The sequence below is a fragment of the Chaetodon auriga genome, chromosome 14, assembly GCF_051107435.1.
Source record: "Chaetodon auriga isolate fChaAug3 chromosome 14, fChaAug3.hap1, whole genome shotgun sequence".
Lineage (NCBI taxonomy): Eukaryota > Metazoa > Chordata > Actinopteri > Chaetodontiformes > Chaetodontidae > Chaetodon > Chaetodon auriga.
The window spans coordinates 10,799,454-10,820,338 of NC_135087.1; the positions used below are offsets into that span (position 1 = coordinate 10,799,454).

Consider the following 20,885-nt stretch of genomic DNA (forward strand, 5'->3'; position numbering starts at 1 on the left):
TGCAATCCCTGCAGTTTGGATCAGTATAGGACTGACGCTTGCTTAGCTGTAACTTTAGCTATCATTGATGAGTACTCGCTACATTAGCATTATCTTCTGTTGCATTACTTACCCAAAAATAATAATAAAATACCCCCCAAAAAAGGTTATTTTGATTCAGTGTCAGAAGCTCAAGCTCTTAACTTTAAAACTGTTGGAAATTTACTGTTAGTTGTCCAAAACAATGTGCACATGACATTCAAAACTGCAAAGGTTACACATATTATTATGTACATGTGAGTTTATATTATAATAGTTTGTAACCATATCGTAATTTAGCTTTGGAAAGAAAACCGCATCTGTAATATAAAAAATAACACAAGTGAATTAAATGAAATCAAAGGTCTGAGGATGCTGCCTCTTTAACTGCCTTGGATTTCTGATTTGGGTGCTCTTGTGTCTCTTTGGGCCTCAGAGGAGTAGAAATGAACTAAAGATATTTAATTTGATGTGAAGCAGCATTTTGTATTGATTGAACATTTACGTTTTACTCATCCGCTCTGGTTGCAGCGCAATCATTACTGCAAACCAGATCAATTACTTCTTGCAAAGCGTCAAGTTCTCAAAGAAGGAAATGACTGGAACTATTTCAACAAAAAAATAACTCAATAAAAGTGAAATAATTTCTGAATTTGAGATCTGTTTTTATTGTCCAAGTGAACTGGAATTATTTCCAGCAGTGAATGCCATCATCTGCATGGACTGAAATGTTTGGATTCAACAATTGAAGACGATATTTAAAAATGAAATTGCCACACAAACTTTTCCTGAAGTTGAAGCATATTTAATTAAGATGCACTGGCTGTGTGCACATCCCACCCTGCAGGTTAAAGGATTTACTAAAGAAAATTGGACAGTAAACATAAAGTTCAGTCTTCAACAACATGTAAATGGGAGCATTGTATGCAAGGATAAACAACTTGGATTAAATACTGTATTAATCAGACTAGGGTGAATAGTTGGCTTGTTTCAGACCATCTAAGCAGCCTTTTTGAGTCATGTCCGGCAGACATGCACCTGCTATTGTGTGAGTTTAGTCTCTCCTGAAAAGAGAATTCACCTGCTAATGCAAAAGGGGGGAGGAGAGGAAGGCAAGAAGGAGAAAGGGAAGGACAGAATGAATAGAGGAGGCAGGGAGAGACAGTCATGCCTTCAAGACAAATGCGGCTTGTCACCCATTTAAAAGAAAACACAAATCAAGACAGAAGTGCGAATGGAAGAGTGGAGAAGATGTGAGGAGAAGGAGGGAGGGAGGGAGTTGTCGTCTACTGCAACAAGTCTAACCTGAATCCAAAGCTAACAAGATGCCGTGATTGCAGGGCTCTGAAAATATGAAGGAACTACCAAAGACAACAGAGGAAAAAAAAGAAAATTAAACACAGGCTTTTGTTCGCTCTGCTCTGCTCTCTCTCCTCAAGTTTCAGACAGACGAGGGCTGTCTCTCCCTCTCTCTCTTTGACAGACACACACACACACACACACACACACACACACACACACACACACACAAACAGACAAGGCCTCACTCCAAAAGCAGCCTGGAACGAGATGTGGCAGACAGGCTGAAGTTGTGCACAGTTGCTCGTGTCTAAGGTCACGCTGCAGTTTCAGGAAGCATGCAGGCAGCATCCGTGAGGTCCGTCTTCATGAGCAATGCTACACTCTCTCACACACACACACACACACACACACACAAAGTCAAATAAAGTCTGCACATCCTCACTGCAGGTCAAAGCACTTTTCATGCATTTTGTGCAGTTCTCACTCATTAGTAAATGCATAAAGATAGCTGTAGAAACATATCTTACACACTGGAGGAAGACGTACTCAGATCCTTTAGTAAACGCAGCAATGACTGAGTAAAAATACACTGTTACAAGTGCAAAAGTAAAAGTATGCAGAATGACCCATTGCTGAGCGTTACATTATCATTATGCATCTATACACCAGCAGCATTTTAATGTTGCTTCTCTACTGTCACCTGTGTATTAATGCAGAAGGTGCTAGAAAAACATAAATCATGTACCCTCAGTGGGCACAACAGAAATAAACTAAATCTCTCATAATAATCCCAAAAAAGTGTACAGCTGACGAGCAAAGAGGAAATAAAGGAGCTCATCACCGCAACTTAAACACACACACATTCACACGCACACACACGCATGCACTGCGACGCTCCAAAAAACGTGTAACATATACAGTACGTCGGGGTCAATAGTTTAGACAAAGTGTTATCTTACTCTTCTCATAACTGCAGGTGAGAGAAGAAAAAGGCCACGAAGCACGAGAAGTGTTGAATGTGGGTTCTCACAACATCTCAGTGTGTCACCGAGTCAAAGTTTGGTATCCAGCGTTTGGATCAAATGCATAAAAATACACACGTTACGTTTTTTAAAAATAGCTCCTGAAACTAAATGAGTAACAGTACTGTTATTTTGTGTCATGGAATATTTGATGCTGAATGCAAACACGGTATCTGGGTTATATTGTCAGTTTAAATGGTACTCAATCATGTGTCATTGCATCATGAAGCACTGCAGGCTTGAAACCAGATTGTTAAAGTCAGGTACTGAAGCCCTTTCTTACTTTGACAGAAATATTTAAATCATTTCTGATTAATGAAGTGAAATTACTCAAAACAATTCAGAATTCAGATCATTTTATTCATCTAGTTTCACCCCAAAATCACCAATTTGCAGCAAAGGGAAAGTTGTGGAATGCTCCAAAAACACCTGTTTGGATAAAGGATCTTACTACATGGACTCACTTCATAAGACTGTTGGGAAACACATGCAGTCCTTTGTTTGCAAAAGCCTATGCTAAATCAACTCTGTAGAGTAGGCCTCCATACATACTCCAAGTCTCTCATAGGGTCGAGGCTGAAATGTCATTTCCAGCCTTTGAGAGCCTCTCATCCGTGTTCATGCATAAGAAATCAGTAATTACGGAGATTATCACACTGTTATTCTCCTTTCACACATAATAGCCAGGTATGGCACACAGAACAACAGAGCTGTGAATGAGCTGGGCATGCACAGGAACAATGGGAGGGAAGACGGACACAGTTTGGCTCTTCATTGTTATCTCAGGTGAGTCAGATGCTTCGGCGCAAGCTTCCTTCATGACTGAGTCTGTACATTTGAATTTAGGGTAACTCAGTTTCCTCAAGGGGATGATCACTGTGAATTTTAGCAAAGCTGCAAATGGACAGTTGTCACGTAAAAGGCCGAGAGGCTGGAATGAAACAGGATTATTATGAGAATCTTTTAAATGGATGGAACAAATTAAAGTGCTCTCTGGCTCTAAACTGGATATTAAAAATGTTTGAGATTCTCCTCATCAAGGAAATTACTGTTTCACGAACATGAACAATTTAAACGTGTCCTCTGGTGAAATATTAAAAATAATTCAATCTGCTTTCCTCCCAAAGAGACTCCAAATATCCACGACAGCTAACACGAATAAGACTGAACGAAAATGAATGGCGTTATGAACGATTGAAAACTGATCGATGAGTATGCCTTTTGTCATATATTTCTTCATCCCGATGGTTAAAAGCTCACACAATGTCATCGAAACCAGTCTTCTGGAGGGATGCCCAAAAATCACAATGGTAGGCCTGAGCTGATTTGTCAGCACAGTCAGCCTTACACCCTCAGTTACAAGCTGTGCTCAGATGTGCTCATACAGTCACCCCAGCATTTATTTCTAATGTTGTCATTTGTCACTCCATTGCTAGAAATGTTCCTGACAAGCCTGGACTTGCAGAGGATTTAGGAAAAGCCTGCTCTTCCACCACCGCTTTCTAACGTGTTAACATTCCTTCACAAGATGGAGTATCACCTCACGGCCGTAATGACTTCCTGTTGCACGGTGCCATATCGTAATGAATACGTCCCCTTCATTCCCTGTTCCTATCTAACGTACGCACATTCTTCAGTCATTACAAATGGATGCTGGTCTGTTTGGTTTTTTAAAACAGGCCAGGCAGTCATTAAATACACACTGCCATGCTAACGTTCGCACATTCCTCCAGAGATGGTGGACGGTGCCCACGCATCGCAAGCGGCTGGTAGAAGACAACCCAAAGATGTTTTGTTGATAGTAAACAGAAAGTAATCGCAAAATCTGTCATCTCTGAGAGCGTTGAGAATGCAGCTGCTTTTTGTGTGCCGAATGAGACGAAGTGACAGGATACACAAAACTCTTGGAAATGAGGATCAGGATATGAAAGCATTTTTAAAAGGCGGGCGCTTCGACTTGGCGCCAAACGGGAAAAATTTCAGCAGAAGTAAAAGATGTCAATGGAAACTTCTTTCTAACCCGGGGCAAAAACAAATTAAGGAAAAAGCCTATGAGTCAGTTTTTTCTTTGACCTCTATCCTGTGACAGAGGCAGAGGGATGACGGGCTGTGCCGGATGCTTAAAGCTGAAATGATCAGTCCATTAAATAATCGGGCAATCAGCAGAAATGTCAGCAGCTACAGTTTTGATAATTGGTTAATTGTCTGCATAATTTATTCAGCAAAAACTCAACAATGGACGAAGATGTCATCGTGGGCTCTGAGAATCTGTGATGGGGGTTTTTGACACAAAGTCATTGATTAAACAAAAAAATTATAGGCAGATTCATTGACAATAAAATGTACATTGAGCTGAAACAAGTCAATTAATCATTTAGACAGTAGACAAAAAATAATAATCTGCTACTGTTCTCAAAGCAAATTCATCTTTAAAGTAATTTTTCCAGTAAAAGTGCTTAAAACTTACTGATTCCAACTTCTCAAATATGAGGATTTGCTGCATTTTGTATACATATATATACATATTTATATAGAGTATGTAAAAGTAACTAAAGTAAATTTATAAATGATTTGGTTTTGGACATATTTGACGAATGATCAAGGAAATAATAATAGATTAGAAAATAACCAAGAAAATAATAATAATAATAAAAATAATCATAAGCATCTTTCTTTGTCAGATCTTATTGTCAGATCAGCTTCTTCCACACTGATTTATCCACGCATCAGCCTGCTAATCCATTCATTCATCCTCAGGGATTTAAACACACACACACACACACACACACACACACACACACACACACACACACACAGGTGGCAGTGAACAGGTCTGTCCGCTATGCAGGATGACCGGATGTCCTGAGGAGGAAACACACCTTTACCTCCCCAAATTTTCTGACCCGGCAGGATCTGAAGACAATGAAAAAACCCCTGAAACTTCTAATAATAAAACATCTATTACCATTCCACTGTGAGTATCATGAGGCATGACAAATAGCCATAATTGTGTTTTAGTTAACAGTCTGAGGGTATGGTAATGACTCAAAATAGATGCTCCGCGCTGTGGAGCATTTGCATATTTAACTACATAAAAACACATTAAATGTGATTTCTTGATGTTTCTGTAATGATGTTTGTACTAAAAAAAACATGACAGAGGTTTTCAAATGAGCTTCTGATGCTTCTTGCAAATCAATAAATCATTGCATTGCATTAAATCCATTGGAAGCAATTTTTTAATGATAGCAAACAACAAAAATCTTGCGAAAGTCACATTATCAGTTTGTGCTGATGCTGTTTAATGTGTTGTGTGTGCACATTTAGCCTCACTGCAGTTCTGTTGTGGGAAAAGTTGCATCAGTTCTTTGACAGTTTTATGCATTGTTTTCAATATGTTGCATTAAGACCTTTTCTTTAAGTTTAATTTGCTTTTCCTCAACTCCCAGTTTCTTTAATTGTTCATTTATTTTGTTTTCAAAATACCTTTTTAGATTTATCTATCACATTGCTGCATTTGTCAGTGTTTGTATTAGCTGTACGATTCAACTGAACAGCATAAAAAGGACTAAATTACAACTAAAGTAATCAAAGTGAATCACCTAAATTCAATTAAAACTAAACTCAACATGAAAACACAAGCAAAAGACTTCATTAAAAACATTATACTTTTATAGTCTTGTTTAAGGTGTTGATGCTATAATTTTTTTTCTTGCTCTCATTATATTCCAGACATTTGGATAATGACGATAATTGAAAGGTGTTTTCACCTTGAATAACGTGATTCGTACTTCACATGAGGTAATGCAGTGGAAAAAAGATCCACCTGCATACCTATACACACACCTCTTTACACCCTGAGGAAGAATCACCTGTTGGCTGTCTCTACTCATCTTCGAGCTGTAATCAGTGTCTGTGTGATGAGTATCTATGGGCCATTACGCCACATCTCATTCCAGCAGGCTGTGAAGCACACCAGAGCGTAACAGGCGAGGAGAGCTTTGTAGTTTGAAATGATGGGGTGATGTTTTAATAACATGCTGGTGTGTCGAAGAGAACTCAGATCTGATCCGCTGCTTCGTTATGAAGAACCAGACCTCTCGGATCACCTGGGATAAGTCTGCTAACCGTTCCCAGAGTCAAACTAAACCTGGAGAAGCAGCATTCAGTTTTGCACCACATATATACAGCAAAGACTCACTTCTTTGTGGCTGCACTGTAATTTTAATCTCTTTTTTAATCAGTTTTATTCCACTTTATCTTCTGTTTTAAATTCTAGGTGTTTCTTTCCAGCATTTCTTTTATATCTTGTCTGAATGCCTTTAATTTCTTATGTAAAGCATGCTGCTGCTGAATTAAAGCAGCCTCTTAAATGCATTGATCTGTATATCATGTATTATGCATGCGTGACCTGACTGCAGTCCGCTTGCAGAACATGCGACCCTTTTGATGACAGCGAGCAACTGTTGTCAGTGGTTGTCCTGACAACCTTAAGGGCTTTATGGTCTCTGATGAAGAGGGAGACTATACCTGTTTCCAGTCAGATGTATCCTCTGATGAACAAGCAGTCTGACCTGCCAGAAAACAAAGGCACTGTTTGCCAAAAAATACATAATTACATTCATATGAGGCATGCATTCAAGTGTCAGATCATTGCAGGCAAGAGTGAAATTAAATGCCAGTCGAACATCAAACAACAGCGGAGACGTTGAGCGTCTTAGCTTCGATTTGAGCACAATGGGACAAGCTGATTGGGTTCTCCCAGCTGTGATGTTTCACTCCCTCTGCTGGTTAGCAAATCAAATGTGAAGAGCAAACTTCATCTCAGGGTTCGTCTCAAAAATTGAAGAGCTAATTTTGTAATTTTGCAAAAGTCAAGTCGACATCTGACACTGGAGTAATAAACAATATATTTTTAGGCGCCAACATCCTTGAAAAAGGGATGACAAACTTTGTTAAACCACTGCTGACTAGTGTCACCACAGCTACTGCACTTTGCCAGATTTTTTGCCACTATGACTCATCAGTTGCTCACATGGTTAGGACATATGAAAAAAAAAAAAAACTCTTCTGTTTTTTAAAACAACAGCTAACACCCTTCATTGACCTGCCTTTGCTTTGTTCCACTGCTCCTGTTATAGAAACACTGCTGCTGACGTGTTGTACTGTGTCCCTCAATGACACAAAGAGAAGAGAAAACATACCATCAGTGTTAGTCAGGAATACAATATGATGCCAGGGTGAGATTGTTATTATCAGTCATTTCAGGAAGGGCAGCCTACATTCAGGGAAAGATTTTTCAAGAGATTAATGTATGTGAAGAAATACCATAGCTTTCACCTAATTCATCTCATGTAGTCTGGTTGTGATGGATATGAGAGATTTAAAAAATTATCAGGCTTGGATATGTTCTGGGTATCTGTCTGATGCCACTTGTACTCTGAATAAGACTTGAGAATTTAACCGCACTTGAGTACTAATTAAACTGATCAATATCTTTCTCCTGCTTTGTGAATTCTCTTGGATCAATTCCAGCTCAATAGCACAGCCTATTGTCATCAAGTGGTATTGCAGAACGTGCAACAACAAGTACAAACGCATTGAAAATGGAGGAAAACGTTTATCATTAATGAAATTAATGAGCGGCTTTAGTCATATTTAAAGGCATACCTATAACACAGAGTACCCGTTGTTCATCTTAATTATAAATTGTGTGAACAGCAGCCCGGTCGCTGTCCAATGTCACGTGATTTAAGCGTAACTGGTTACGTCAGGGCGCAGCCTGACACAGGCGGAAGCAACCCGGAAGTAAGATGTCCCTCGTCTCAAAGATGGTGTTCTCCACAGCGTAGTGTCAGATAAACACACAAAAAATGAGTGATAAACGCATATTGTCACAGCGACAAGATGAAATATCTTGTATCTGAAGGTCTGGTTACTGCTGATAATTAATAAATTGTCTCTGAGGGCGAACAAGATGGATACCAGCAGACCCGACGGAGACTCTTACACGGTGAGACGCTTACATTCACTTTTTAATCGTACGTTAAGACTTAAGCTTTACTTATCGTTCTCGTAGCAGGAGTTAAAACGCGTATAATGATGTTTTATGATGCTGTAATCTGTGTCTTCTCACGTCAGAAAATTCACAACAAACAAAACTTTGAAGATACCACAGCAGTAATGTTATCAGGGCGAAAGTAAACAAAAAAAAAAATCCAAATGTCTGAGTGTTTCACCGAGGACTCGTCATTGCGTTACAACAGAGACATAACCAAGTATAAAGCTACAACTAGGTGTAACCTGTAGTTTGTATGATTTTATTCAAAATAAGTGAATTCAATGTTGCTCTCTTCCTTCTTTAGGATAACCTCATTGGGACTTTACTCGCTATTTTTGGAAATGTGCTGGTCAGCATCTCCTTAAATATCCAGGTACAGTATTCAGTTCCCTCCTCCACAAACGCCTCATTTAAATGTCCAAGCACCCTGATAATAAGACCTTAGATTAAAAGTAAAGTCAAGTTGTTATGTCTCTTATGTGGAATAGTTTTCCGCCATGTCCTCTCGTCTCAGTGCTTTGTGTCAGTGCAGCGTCAAGGTTTTCATTACGTCATCGTTATCAGCTTTCACCTGTATGGATGAAAGAATATACAGTTATCACCTCGTCATTGTACATCACTGTCATTATTTTTGTCACTTTTGCCCACCCTGTTTGTACTTGTAATTCACAATAGCCCTTCTGAAGAAACATTTCATTTATTTGTTTGGTGTGAGCCCGCTTTATGTTTGCTTTGTCTAAGCAAAGTATACTGAAGCACACTGTGTGTTTACGCTAGTCACCGTGTTTCACCCGCACGCCTCTCACTTGCAGAAATACAGCCACGTGACGTTAGCTGGAACCAAGGACCCTCGTGCCTTCTACCGCACTAAAACCTGGTGGTGTGGTTTTGTATTTACCTGCCTTGGAGAGGCAGCCAATTTTGTTTCTTATGCCTTTGCCCCCCTCGCTCTTGTAGCACCTCTCAATGCTGTGTCTGTGCTCAGTGAGTATTTGTTCCTTAATATTTTAGTAGTAGATGTGAAGAAATTGATTATACTCAATTTATACTAATTTATGAATACAAATTAATAACTAATTTAATATACAAAATAAATGTAAAGGTAATGTAAAATTTGTATTCACAATTTACATTATGTTTTTTTTTGTTTTCAGCGAGCTCAATTTTAAGCCTTATTTTTCTCCGGGAGAAGACTAAGCCAAAGGACTTTGCAAGTAAGCTCAGCAGACGTGTGCAACTGAAGATGTGACACTCACATGCAAATAGCATTGAACGTGTGCCATTGTATGCAAATTTTTAATCAGCTTCAAGGCATTTTGGAAATCTGCCGTGCGTACTGCCTGCTCAGCCGCTGCAGTATAATGACTGAGATAACAGTCGAACAAGTTTGTCTATGCACAGGCCCTATTTAGATGAAAAGTTAGACTGTATAAAAGTGACACTGTGTTCTTTGTTTGTGTCATAAAAAGTTCTCTAATGTCATTTCAGAGCGCTATGGGCTGTCCTTCCTGGGCTGTATCCTAACCATGGGAGGAACATACCTCTTTGTGGCATTTGGACCAAACTCTCATGAAAAACTCAAAGCGGAGAACATTGTCACGCACATTGTCGGGTGGCCTGTTCTCTTGTATCTGGTGAGATGTTTTCATTTACTCAAGAAGTTTGGAAGAACAAAGCTCAGTACTCTGTTAAATTCCACTGCACTTAATTTCCACCCCACGCTCACTAAACCGATATAAAACAGTTGATTAAGGTGTGGCAGGCAAATGTTAGTGTGTGACGTTGCTAAGTAGCAGATGAAATATAGGTAAATTAACACAAACTACACACCCATTGCCCTCATCATTTATGTTGTGCAAATCCATCACCTTTAAATGCAATACAACAGGTTTGGTGACTTTTACTGAGAGTGCTAGAGTGTTGAACTCAGTATTTGTGGATGTAGTTTATAGTGTTGATAAGAAGATATGCCATCATTCAGTCACTGTTTGTAAGTGCTGTTCAGCGTTTCTGTGTTGGCATATGTGTCTTTTTGCACAGACCACACAACAATTACAACTATTACAAAGGGACTTGCACAAGTGAGTCATGTTAGGTGGAATACCAATTACCAGTGTGTGTCATCTTTAGTCTCGGTCTGGGAATCACCACACTGTATTTACAACATTTAAAGACATCTTACAGAGGCAAGCAGAGGCCAGACAGACACTCCCTGAGGTGCTGGTGCATCAGTTGCCAAACATTGCATCATTATTTCATGTGGCAAGGGATAAATGTCTCTAAAAGCATGAATAAATACATTAAACACACAAACACTGCACAGCTGCATCAGCGAAGAGGAACAGTGGTTGCAAGTAAAACATCGTCAGCACTGACTGAGAGACACTTGGTGGGATACGACCATGAAATCCTCTGTCAGTCTCAACCATAATGTTTTTTTTAAATTGGTGTCTACTGCAGGGCTGCTGTGTTGTATCTCACATCTGTGTTTTCTGGTTTTTAATTATTTGGTCTTCCCCTTTTAGGTACAAACTGTGTTCCACAAACCTGCTTTAAACACGTCACATTTCCCAGCCTTCTCTGACCTGTGCTGTTAATCAGCGTAAATGTTTGTCTTTGGCGATGAGATTAATTTTGCTATTATTGAATCTGGCAACGACCGCAGTGCTTCCTGTTTATTTGGTATTCATTTGTTGTTTATTGTTGCTGCCTACCCTTACTGACAGCTCCTGGAGATCATCACGTTCTGCCTGCTTTTATACTTCTACAAACAGCGCCGCGCTAACTACCTCGTTGTTATTCTGCTGCTGGTCGCTCTACTGGGTGAGTCTCCGGCATTAAAGCCAGTCAATTAAATGCCGCCTGTAAAGTCAAGTTATTACCACACTTTTATTTTGTCACGTTTTTAATGTTCAAAAGGCACTTAAGCTGTTTGTTCTGTGTTTAACTGTGTCTGACTGTGGTGCACAGGCTCTATCACAGTCATTACAGTGAAGGCGGTGTCAGGCATGTTGGTTCTCACCATCGAGGGCTCCATGCAGCTTAACTACCCCATCTTCAGCGTCATGTTTGTGTGCATGGTGGCTTCAGTGGTCTTCCAGGCCAGGTGAGTGACAGGAGCATCAAGCATGGTTTGCACGGTTGACTGTTTGTCATGTCAGAGATGTAAACACTGGTTTGCTTTTCAAAGTTTTTACTTTACAGATGAAGAAAATTAAGTTTTTTGTGTGTTATTGTCTTCTTAGATTTCTCTCCCAAGCTTCTAAGCTGTATGACTCCTCGCTGATTGCCAGCGTCAACTACATCCTCTCCACCGCCTTTGCCATGGTAGCTGGTGAGTTACTGGATTTTTTGCTGCAGGTAGTTTTAGTAATCGGACCTGGATTGAGCAGCAAATGCAAATCGCTGCCTGGCTCAATAGAAAAAGAGTTGAAAAACTCTGCTTTGCTCCTGCTACACACCTTTAGAGTCACAACATAGAAGTCATCAAAGTTTTCCTCTTTTCTGGTTTTCAGGAGCTGTGTTTTACTTAGAGTTCAACCATGAAGACGTCCTTCACATCTGCATGTTTTTGTTGGGGTGAGTGATCGGTCATCAGAGAGCTTTCTCACAGTAGACATTTTGACGTGTCCCAGTTGGAAAAGCAGGTGTAAATAATCAGTTAACGACAGCTGAATTACATGTAGCTGCTTCAGGGTCCTGGTATGTTGCATGCTGGCTCACTGTCATGCTTTCATGTCTTACTGGGAGGTGTGGTGATCAGTAACACCTGCTCTTGATTATTTTGTGTTCTGTACAGATCTGCGTTCTGTTTCGTGGGGGTCTTTCTCATCACCAAAAACAAGAAACAGACCAAGACCTTTGAGCCGTATGTCAGCATGAATATGACTAATGGTTTGTATAAACTTCACATAAATACATAAAGATATGAAGAAGACAATATGCTATTGTTACAGTCTGAACCTGTTAAACCTGCCTGAAATTTGCATACAATGGCACACGTTCAATGTTATTTGCATGTGAGTGTCGGTGCAACCACATCTTCAGGTGCACACTTCTTTTAACTCTAAATATGAGGTCCGTTACACGTGCACCATTTTGAATTGTCAGTTGAACTTGCAGTTGCCGCCTTAAACCTTAGCTTCCCTGTCCTTTCCATCACCAGGTGTCCCAACTATTCATGACAAAGGCCTGGTAGACTTCAATGGTTCCTTTTCCTATGGCGCTTTGGTCAACAACGATGGAGTGGTTCCTGCTCCCATACCAGTTAACCTGGAGCAACCACCAGTCACCGCGAGTTCCACTGAAGCATCTTACGACCCGCCTGACCTCAAGAAAGATTAAAACTGAGTATTCCTATTGTTTTTTTCTCCTTTTCCAAACACTTTTCACTTGAAAGGCCAAGATGGGAATATATTCTGTTTTGTTTTTTTTTTCACATATACACAAGACCAACCTCCAGCCCAGTAGGGGTGTCCACTGGGTGTTTTAGATGCTGTCTCACTGTCACTCCTCTCCACATGCTTTCCTTTCTAAATCTCTAAACCAAAACGTGATCTTGAGGATGACTCCTGTTTTTTAGAAGATGTAAGCTGTTTTCATTCCAAAAATGAAGGTAAGAAACCTGTAGCTGTTCGCGTCGTTGTGGATTTCCAAACACGGCCTCAGAAGTGTGACAGCGGAGACGGTGTCGTGCCTTGAAGCTTACTGCCTGTACTCTTTGTTAGCTTTGAGATGAAAGGACTCACTTCCATGACTGTTGAAGCAATTTTGTTCTCATTGATGGGAACAATGGATCTGTTCTTCCACTGAGTTACTCTTCAAATCCAGGTTGTTATCAACAATGTTGTATAAATGTAGCTGCAGACTTGTTCATAAGACTTGCCAATGAACATTTTGACTTTACATATCGGTCTTGTATGAGCAGGTTTCCTCCGTTTTCTTGGATTTTCATTGTATTACTCCTTTTCCTGACCAAACAATGGGTGCAATTGTTTTAAGTTATTGTGATGTGTTGATTCATTTTTATGTGTGCCTTTGTAAAGTAGCGGTACACTGGATGAATTACTGTAAAGTGGCACATAACCCAGGCAGGTCAGTGAAGCATCACTGTAGCAGTTCAGTAATAAAGAGGCAACTAATCACGCTTGGATCTTGAAATTACTGATAAACTGTACAACTCGTTAAATGTGTACTCCAAGTATGAAAGGTTAGTCTACTGCAGAAAGGCTAATGCTTTTGCAAAAATAACTTAAATACAATTCATTGTGGCTGCCCCTTTAACCTGATGCCTTGAAGTGTCTGATGACAAACCAACCAAGAAATAAAACTGAAAGTATGCAGTCAATGTTGCTGACGCGCAGTGTTTGTTTTTGTAGTACGATGTTTTTCAAATGTGACCATCCAAGATTCACAAGCTGAAGGACAATGCAGCATATTAAGTGTGTATGATTAAATACTCCACGATGAATGAATGGCTGCATAAATTGTATCTCCTGCACTACTAGAAACTAGAGAGCCTTTCTACAGAATTATACATTTTATTTGTATAGCACCGTCCATACAGGAGTTGCTGCTCAAAGTGCTTTACAAGAAAGATCACATGCAACAAGTGAGTGCTTCACAGAAAAGACTGAATGGACATAAAGAGCTACAAAATGAATGCAGAACGAGATGGAGAATCAAACCCACTTGCTAATGATATTAAAAGTAAGATAGAATAAGGATGAAAATAAAAACAGATGCATTTTAGCTTTCTTCTGAAAATATTCAGCGAGCTGGCCTCCCTGATATCTGTAGGTAGTGTGTATAAAACACTTTAATTCATTTCGCCGTGTTTGTGGGGTCATAATCCGATAATCCAGTGTGTAATTTGGTGCGTGTAAACCCTCCTGAGCAACTGGTGTCTTTTTGAAACTATGCTGCTTTAAAATGAAGTACTTTCAAAACCAAAAAAAGGTTTAAAACTCAACTTTGAACTGATAAAAATCGAAGTAGCTCCTGTTGTGTGAGCAACAGGTGGATCCAGAGAACTGCACTGTATCTAAAACCGATATATGTCTGTGGAAATGCGACCACCTGACTGTCTTCACACAGCAGGTGAGACAGTCCGCTCCACAGACTGTGTGATGCTGCTCTCCAGGACGTCCTTGCCAAATTAAAGCACAGACCGCTATGAGCCACTTCGCTGCTCGGTCGCCACCTATCTTGAAGCGGAGCATCCTCCCCTTGCTGCGGCCTCATTGGTCACTTCGAGCCTCTGCCGGCATTTCATTGGTCTCACCTGCGGGCCCTGACGCCGGAGTAGGCTGCATCATAGTGTCCAATAATCCAGTAATAACAAACACCGAAGCATCTGTCAGCGCGCCCCAAACATATCAGAGCAGTCTGTTGGATGAGATAAAGTCCCCTGAAAACATTGCTGTTAATCCACACGCGATGGGTCGTTTCGGCCTCTTTCACTGACAGTTGTGAGGTGAGTAAAACAGACAACGATTTTCTCATTTTCAGCGGCTAGAAAGGAAAATCAAAACAGTAACTCCATCCGTGCGCGTGCAGCCATGACTCTGCTAACTTCCGTATGAATTCGCGCTTTATTTTAGCTTAAAAACCGTGTTTGACCTCGGAAAATAAAGTGCTTTCACGAAATAATATGTTACTTTTCAGATAAACGCCCGTGCTGCTTTTGCACGAGCCCTTTACGTAATATTCAGGGGTTTCCTTGGAGCGCACGCGATGCAAATATTGATGTCACAACCCTCTTCGGCCATTTATACTGTGGACATATGATGTCATGGCCTTCGCGTGCTCTGTTTGCACGTGATTCTACAGAGGTTAAATGACATTAGGATACAGTTTTGGGTCTATAATCGATATCCAAAATCAATATTGTATTTCTCCTAAATATCTGACATTAGGTTGATTTTCAGATAGAATTGGTATTAATATATGATTGATAAGCGTCATTCGTGTAAATGCTCCACTAGATGGAGCTCTGTACCAGTACAATGTTTCATCAGCGTCAGACTGGGCTTCATCGAAACAATCTCCTCTTTCTATAATCATAGTTTTCACCATTTCCCACGTGTTGCTTCGTTTTCCAGCTTGAAAAATGATTAAAGCGACAATTAAAGCCGTTTAAATGTGAATATTAACAGATTTTGTTCGTCGTCTGTGACAGTGAACTGGATATCTTTGGATGCTGGACTGTTGGTTGGAGAAAACAAGCAATTAAAAGACATAACCTTGACTCTAGGAAGCTGTGATGGACATTTTATGAAAACAGTCAGTCATAAAATAAGCAGCAGATTAATCCAAACTGAAAAGAATCACCACTTGTGGCCCTAAAGGTGATGTTTTATGACTAAATGTATGTTGTACAGTATTTTTGAAAGTGAGAGTAATGCTTACAGCAACTGTTGTTTGAGCTGTTAAACACAGTAGCGTTGCAGCACTTTGGACTCTGAGCAGGTGATAGATTTTCAGTCACCAGCAAATACTCAGATTCAACTGAACCATCAAAATAACAGAATGTCAGGAATACAGATCTTACCATGAAACATCCACCTTTTTCCTCTCTGTTTTCTCTTTATTTCTTTTTTAGTTTGCTCCTGTTCATCTCTCTCTCTCCTCGTGATCTTTAACTGTCACTCTTTCCTTCCTTTCCTTCTCCGTTTCTCTCTTTTATCTATCCCACAGCCTGTGTGGTATCATCACTAACACTTCAGTGCGACCCTGTAATCCTCACACACCATTGTCTCAGTGTCCTTTCATTCTCCCTGCGCTTTTCTCTCAAACGTCCAGCCAGTATATTCACCTTATCTCCCAGCTCCCAGTCTCTTAACCTCCCCTCTCCCCAGTTCCCAGCTTCTCTGGTCCCCCACCTGCCCGTCCGCTGCCTCCTAAAAGGCTTCAGCATGCTGCGAGAGAGCTCCAAGGCGTGGAGCAATGGCTCGGAGGCCTACAGCAGCGATCCCGAAGAGGAGGAGGAGGAGGAGGAGGAAGAAGAGGACATGGTGTTTGGGGAGACTGATCAGGACGGCATGGCGGAGGAGATGATGGATCTGAGCGACCTCCCCACGGCGCTGTTTGCATGCAGCGTCCATGAAGCCGTGTTCGAGGAGGACGCGCATAGGGTGAGACAGCGCAAACTCACTTTCAGGGTTAAATTTTGGTGCTGTGTGTGTGTGCGTGTGTGTGTGTTTGTGGGTTGGTGCGTCAGTCTGTGTACGTTTGAGTCATCCTGTATCCACGATTCAAGGCCCAGCAACAAGTGCATGATGTCTTCCACAGCTTTTGCTCCTGTCTGTCGAAGTCTTGTCACGGTGTTGAGCTGCACTGCCGATTGCTCACACTCACGCACACACACACACACACACACACACACATCCTGATGCTGTTATTTATTTGCCAGGGAACATCAATGCAGGGCAGCAGATTACAATATGACTCACACAGACTCGTGAGCCATACATACGTGAGCCTGTCATCACCACACTCATTCCGTCATTATTCAGTGTGTTATTCACGGCCATGTGTGCTTTATAGATGTGGCCTCGCACACACTCATGCACACACATACTGTCACATATCTTCTGTTAAGGCCTCTCTGGGATGAGTAAAGTCTCTGTGTCGCAGCACCTCAGAGCAGGAATACTTGGGATCACTGGATTCTGTTTTCTGGAGGAGGATGCAAAGAAAATGCTTTTAATTTTCTGCCCCTCTAATCCAATTATGCTCTCCTACCATCCCTCCATCCTTCCAGTTGGCATCAGTCTCTGTCAAGTCTATCCATCCTTCCCTCTCTACTGTATCTCTCTAAAAGCTCTCCTCTTCAGAACGTGTTTCTCTCCTCTTTCTGATCGCTGGCTCGTTAACTTTTTCCCCCCTCCTCTGTTCCTTTAATATTCCATTTCAGTCTCCCTCCGAAGCGTTCTTTATTTATCCTCTCTGTGTATGTAAATGCAAAGCAGAGAGGCTAAATATGGCGCATACACAAAATCCCTTTAAATGAATCACTCCTGCTTTGTGAGGTTGCTGTTTGTACACCCATTGCTGCTAGCGGTGGAGTCGGGCCCCTTCCCTCCCTTTCTTTCTTTCTTTCTTTTTTTTTTTTTTTGCTTCCTCACTTCATTACGATTCACGCTCCGGCTTTTAAGTGGAAATGCCACCCACGCACCCTTCAGTCAGAGCACGTCAATAGATTGTTCTCTATATGGCTCTATTAAATGGGCTTCGCTAAAAATAGAACTTTTGACATTTATTTAAACTTTCAAAAATGAGGACAGGAAGGGATGAGGTATGAAATAAAAAAAAACAAAACAATAAAAAACAGGTTGCTTATGATATTTTCAGAGCGCAAACAGGGACTTTATGAGGTTGTTTTTGGCTTGTAGCAGCACATGCACACACACGCTCTCACAGTCTCTAACTTATTCTGAAATTGCTAATTTTCAGCATTTTCCTAACTGCTAAAAACTTGACATCTCTAAACTCAGTGTCTACATCCTCTCAGTGAAGAACAGGGACATGGCAACCTACATTTTTGTGTCTTTGGGCTCTTGGCTCCCTCCCAGCACCGACATTACCTTCTGTTTCTGTTCTCAAAGGCCTGCATGCAGGAGGAGGGGCTGTTTCTGTAATCACACTGTGCTCTTTTAGAGAGGGAGGGAGGAGAGCGAGAGAGAGAGAGAGAGAGAGAGAGAGAGAGAGAGGCATGTGCCCTCATATTTATAAGAAGCTCTTAGCAACCTGTAAAAGCCTTTTCCTTTCTTCTGCATTAGTGAACTTCAGAAAGTAAAACCTAGTGACACACTTTTCTCTTTTATCTGCAGTATTTTGTTCCCCTGACCAGCTTTTAGGTAAAATGGAGAGACGCCTTAAAAGTGCTTCCTGTTTCTTTGGGAAGCTCAGCCGAGGTCCGGTCAGATCGGCCCACCTCCCTGCTGAAATTAGTGCGCTTATTATGTGTGTCATCATTGCTGACAAAGGCAACATTTAAGTTAAAGCTGGTGGTAGGCACGAAGGTCAAATGTTTGGATGAACATCATGAAGACCATTTCGCTAATGAACTGTGCCATTATTAATCTGAAAAACTTGCTCCTATCTTCTAATATTTCTTAATGTCTGTCTCCATTTTGATAAAGTTGTGAAAGATGTTTTTGTCCGAAATTTGTTGGATTTTATGAATCATAGGAATGTCGTCATTAGCCAAAACAAACCCCTCATGCACCAAAATGAAATTGTTCTGACTCTGATTTGAGATTTGACTTTAAAAATGCTGAGTCATCTCAACGGTGCCTCTGATTAGCATCCTTAGGCTGGCTCTCATTGTACCCTGAGGCCTGATCAACTACATTCAGCGTACGAATACGATTAGTTGCATTGCGCAGAGTGAGCATAGCTGCAGCCAGTGTGGCTTTTAATTTCGACGTGATTTATTATCTGCAGCCCCCACACGAAACAAGTGTACGAGGAGTGAGGGAGTTGGACACAGAGGTGCGAGTGGGCAAAGTAAGGAGGTAAAGTGGTTGTCAAGAGTAAGGTCAGAGAAGCCATTATAAGTCGTCCCTCATTGTGCCGACTGTATATCAGGCCTAATCAGCGCAGAGCAAAGCTTTCATCGCTGCTCCTGCTGCTGTCAGTCTGAGCTCTCCTCAATCCATAACCAGTGCAATCAAGCAAGCACCAGCTGCAAGCTTAACACAACACCGAGCAAAATGTTTTTGTCTTACAGCTATAGAAAACCAAACAGAATGTCTTTAAGTTGCTGCTCTGTGTTATTACAGGGTGATACCAAATGAATTATGCCAGCTCAAAGCTCCACTAAGTCAATGTTAACAATGTGTTAAATGATGAAGTGTAATGTGAAGGCGGTTTGCTCGTCATGACAGACACACAGAATTATGAGCTGACTTTGCACTTCCTCTCTGCTCTGCACAGCACTTCAGTCTTTGAATTCACTGTTTTGATTTCACAACCTGCAACTTTCTTGTTTTGCTTCACTCTCACCGCTGTCATCAACCTCATTTCCAGCTGCGGCATGCAGGTGTTTTCAGCTTAAACGCTCATATAAACCCACTGCGTACTACAGCATCTCTCTAACAGACAACTTAGTGACAAGCTGATGAAACACAGTGGAGCATTTAGCAGCTAAAGAGAAAACAGCGCTGAAAGGAAGCGAATATTGGATTTTCATTTGTAGTGTGGCCATAAACTTGACTCCAAATGAGTGCTAATGTTGCTCCTGGGTGTGTAATAAAGCAACAGTTTGTTCACACATTCACCACAACAGCCTTACCATATGAGCCTAAGTTAAGTGATAATATGTGCCTCTAACCCGATAAAATGGGATGGAGGTGAATGAAATTCAATTGTGATGCTAACAGCATTGAAAGTGACACTCTGAAAATTCAACAATGTGGCTGGGTGTTTGAGTTTCATGCCCCATTTGGAGGTAGATATTTTAGGAATTAAACACAAGCAGATGCACGAGAGCTTTGTCTAAATAGTGTCAAAAACTGGCAACACGTTAATTTAAATCATTAAAGTCATTAAAAAAAGGGCCTGAATCTCATATTGAACGTCTGATGCCAGGTTTTGGTGTATTCTGCCACCAGCAGTTGGTTTCAGTTGAACATTCTGATGCTAGTAGCTGTTGCTGTTCAGCAAAGTGACATCTTTACATCCACCATGCTGTCAGATCTGTGGCCGAGCACGTATTGACAGGTATTCTTTGCTATTCTCGCCTCGTGGTTTTGTGATGATTGATTTAGAATTTGTTAACTTGCTTTCTTCTGTGCTAACAAAAGCTAGCCATTATACTAGCTGTCTGAGGCTAGCTAGCTAATTCCTGTTTAATTTGTGGTTTAATTAACAGTAAATCCATCAAATTCAGTGCCCCCGTTATTTTTCAAGCTACACATAGTACAAACTGTTAATTCATAGTCCTTCAGAATTAACGTTTCCCATTACTCAACACCAGACCCCCACCGGAACATACAGTAAGGAAATAGCATACGAGCTAGCTAATTCTTGTCTCATTTGTGGTCTGATTAACAGTAAATTTAGCAAATTCAGCATCCCATATTGCTATTTTACAAGCTACTGTAGCTGTCGTGTATTGATATCAATACATGCTTCCGTAACTAGACCTACCTATAATATGATGTTAATAAGTTCATCAACATAACTATTTGTGATATTTATGATAGCTGTCATGCCAACAGGAAATAGCATGCTAGCTAGCTGATTGAGGGCATTTGAGGCAGAAGAAGGTGATTGACTTGTTTTCAACACTGTACTGTGGGCACATTTTGTAATAAAGCATTGAGTTTCGATTCCTATTCGTACCCAACAGCAACACCTTATGTTTTTTTGTTTTTTTCAGGAAACACTGTCCTCATTACTGTAGGTAATCCACTCTACGCTCTTATCAACAGATTTCATGTGGACTGTTTCACTGGGACTAGTTCTTTTGTGGA

At 40.8% G+C, this 20,885-nt stretch overlaps 2 protein-coding genes across 2 annotated transcripts in view; both read left to right on the forward strand.

The window, feature by feature from the left end:
- Positions 1-8,129: 8,129 nt before the first annotated feature.
- Positions 8,130-13,759, forward strand: nipal3 (NIPA like domain containing 3). The gene is made up of 11 exons (XM_076748079.1): positions 8,130-8,355; positions 8,708-8,776; positions 9,216-9,387; positions 9,558-9,617; positions 9,892-10,037; positions 11,130-11,226; positions 11,374-11,509; positions 11,649-11,737; positions 11,919-11,982; positions 12,203-12,297; positions 12,569-13,759. The coding sequence occupies exons 1-11, from the start codon at positions 8,320-8,322 to the stop codon at positions 12,745-12,747; spliced, it is 1,143 nt and encodes a 380-aa protein (XP_076604194.1). The 5' UTR covers positions 8,130-8,319; the 3' UTR covers positions 12,748-13,759.
- Positions 13,760-14,720: 961 nt separating this feature from the next.
- rcan3 (regulator of calcineurin 3) overlaps positions 14,721-20,885 on the forward strand; it is a 41,256-nt gene continuing 35,091 nt past the window's right edge. The window contains exons 1-2 of the mRNA XM_076748080.1: positions 14,721-14,878; positions 16,263-16,538. Coding sequence (XP_076604195.1) covers positions 16,320-16,538 — 219 coding nt within the window. The 5' untranslated portion in view covers positions 14,721-14,878; positions 16,263-16,319. The remainder of the gene's footprint in view (positions 14,879-16,262; positions 16,539-20,885) is intronic.

What these genes read in the sequence shown, in the direction of transcription:
- nipal3 (XM_076748079.1), top strand. Translation starts at nt 8,320, where the DNA reads ATGGATACCAGCAGACCCGACGGAGACTCTTACACG. An exon ending in GGCCTGTTCTCTTGTATCTG is followed by an intron (nt 10,038 to 11,129) that starts GTGAGATGTTTT and finishes CCTTACTGACAG; the next exon opens with CTCCTGGAGATCATCACGTT. An exon ending in ATCTGCATGTTTTTGTTGGG is followed by an intron (nt 11,983 to 12,202) that starts GTGAGTGATCGG and finishes TGTTCTGTACAG; the next exon opens with ATCTGCGTTCTGTTTCGTGG.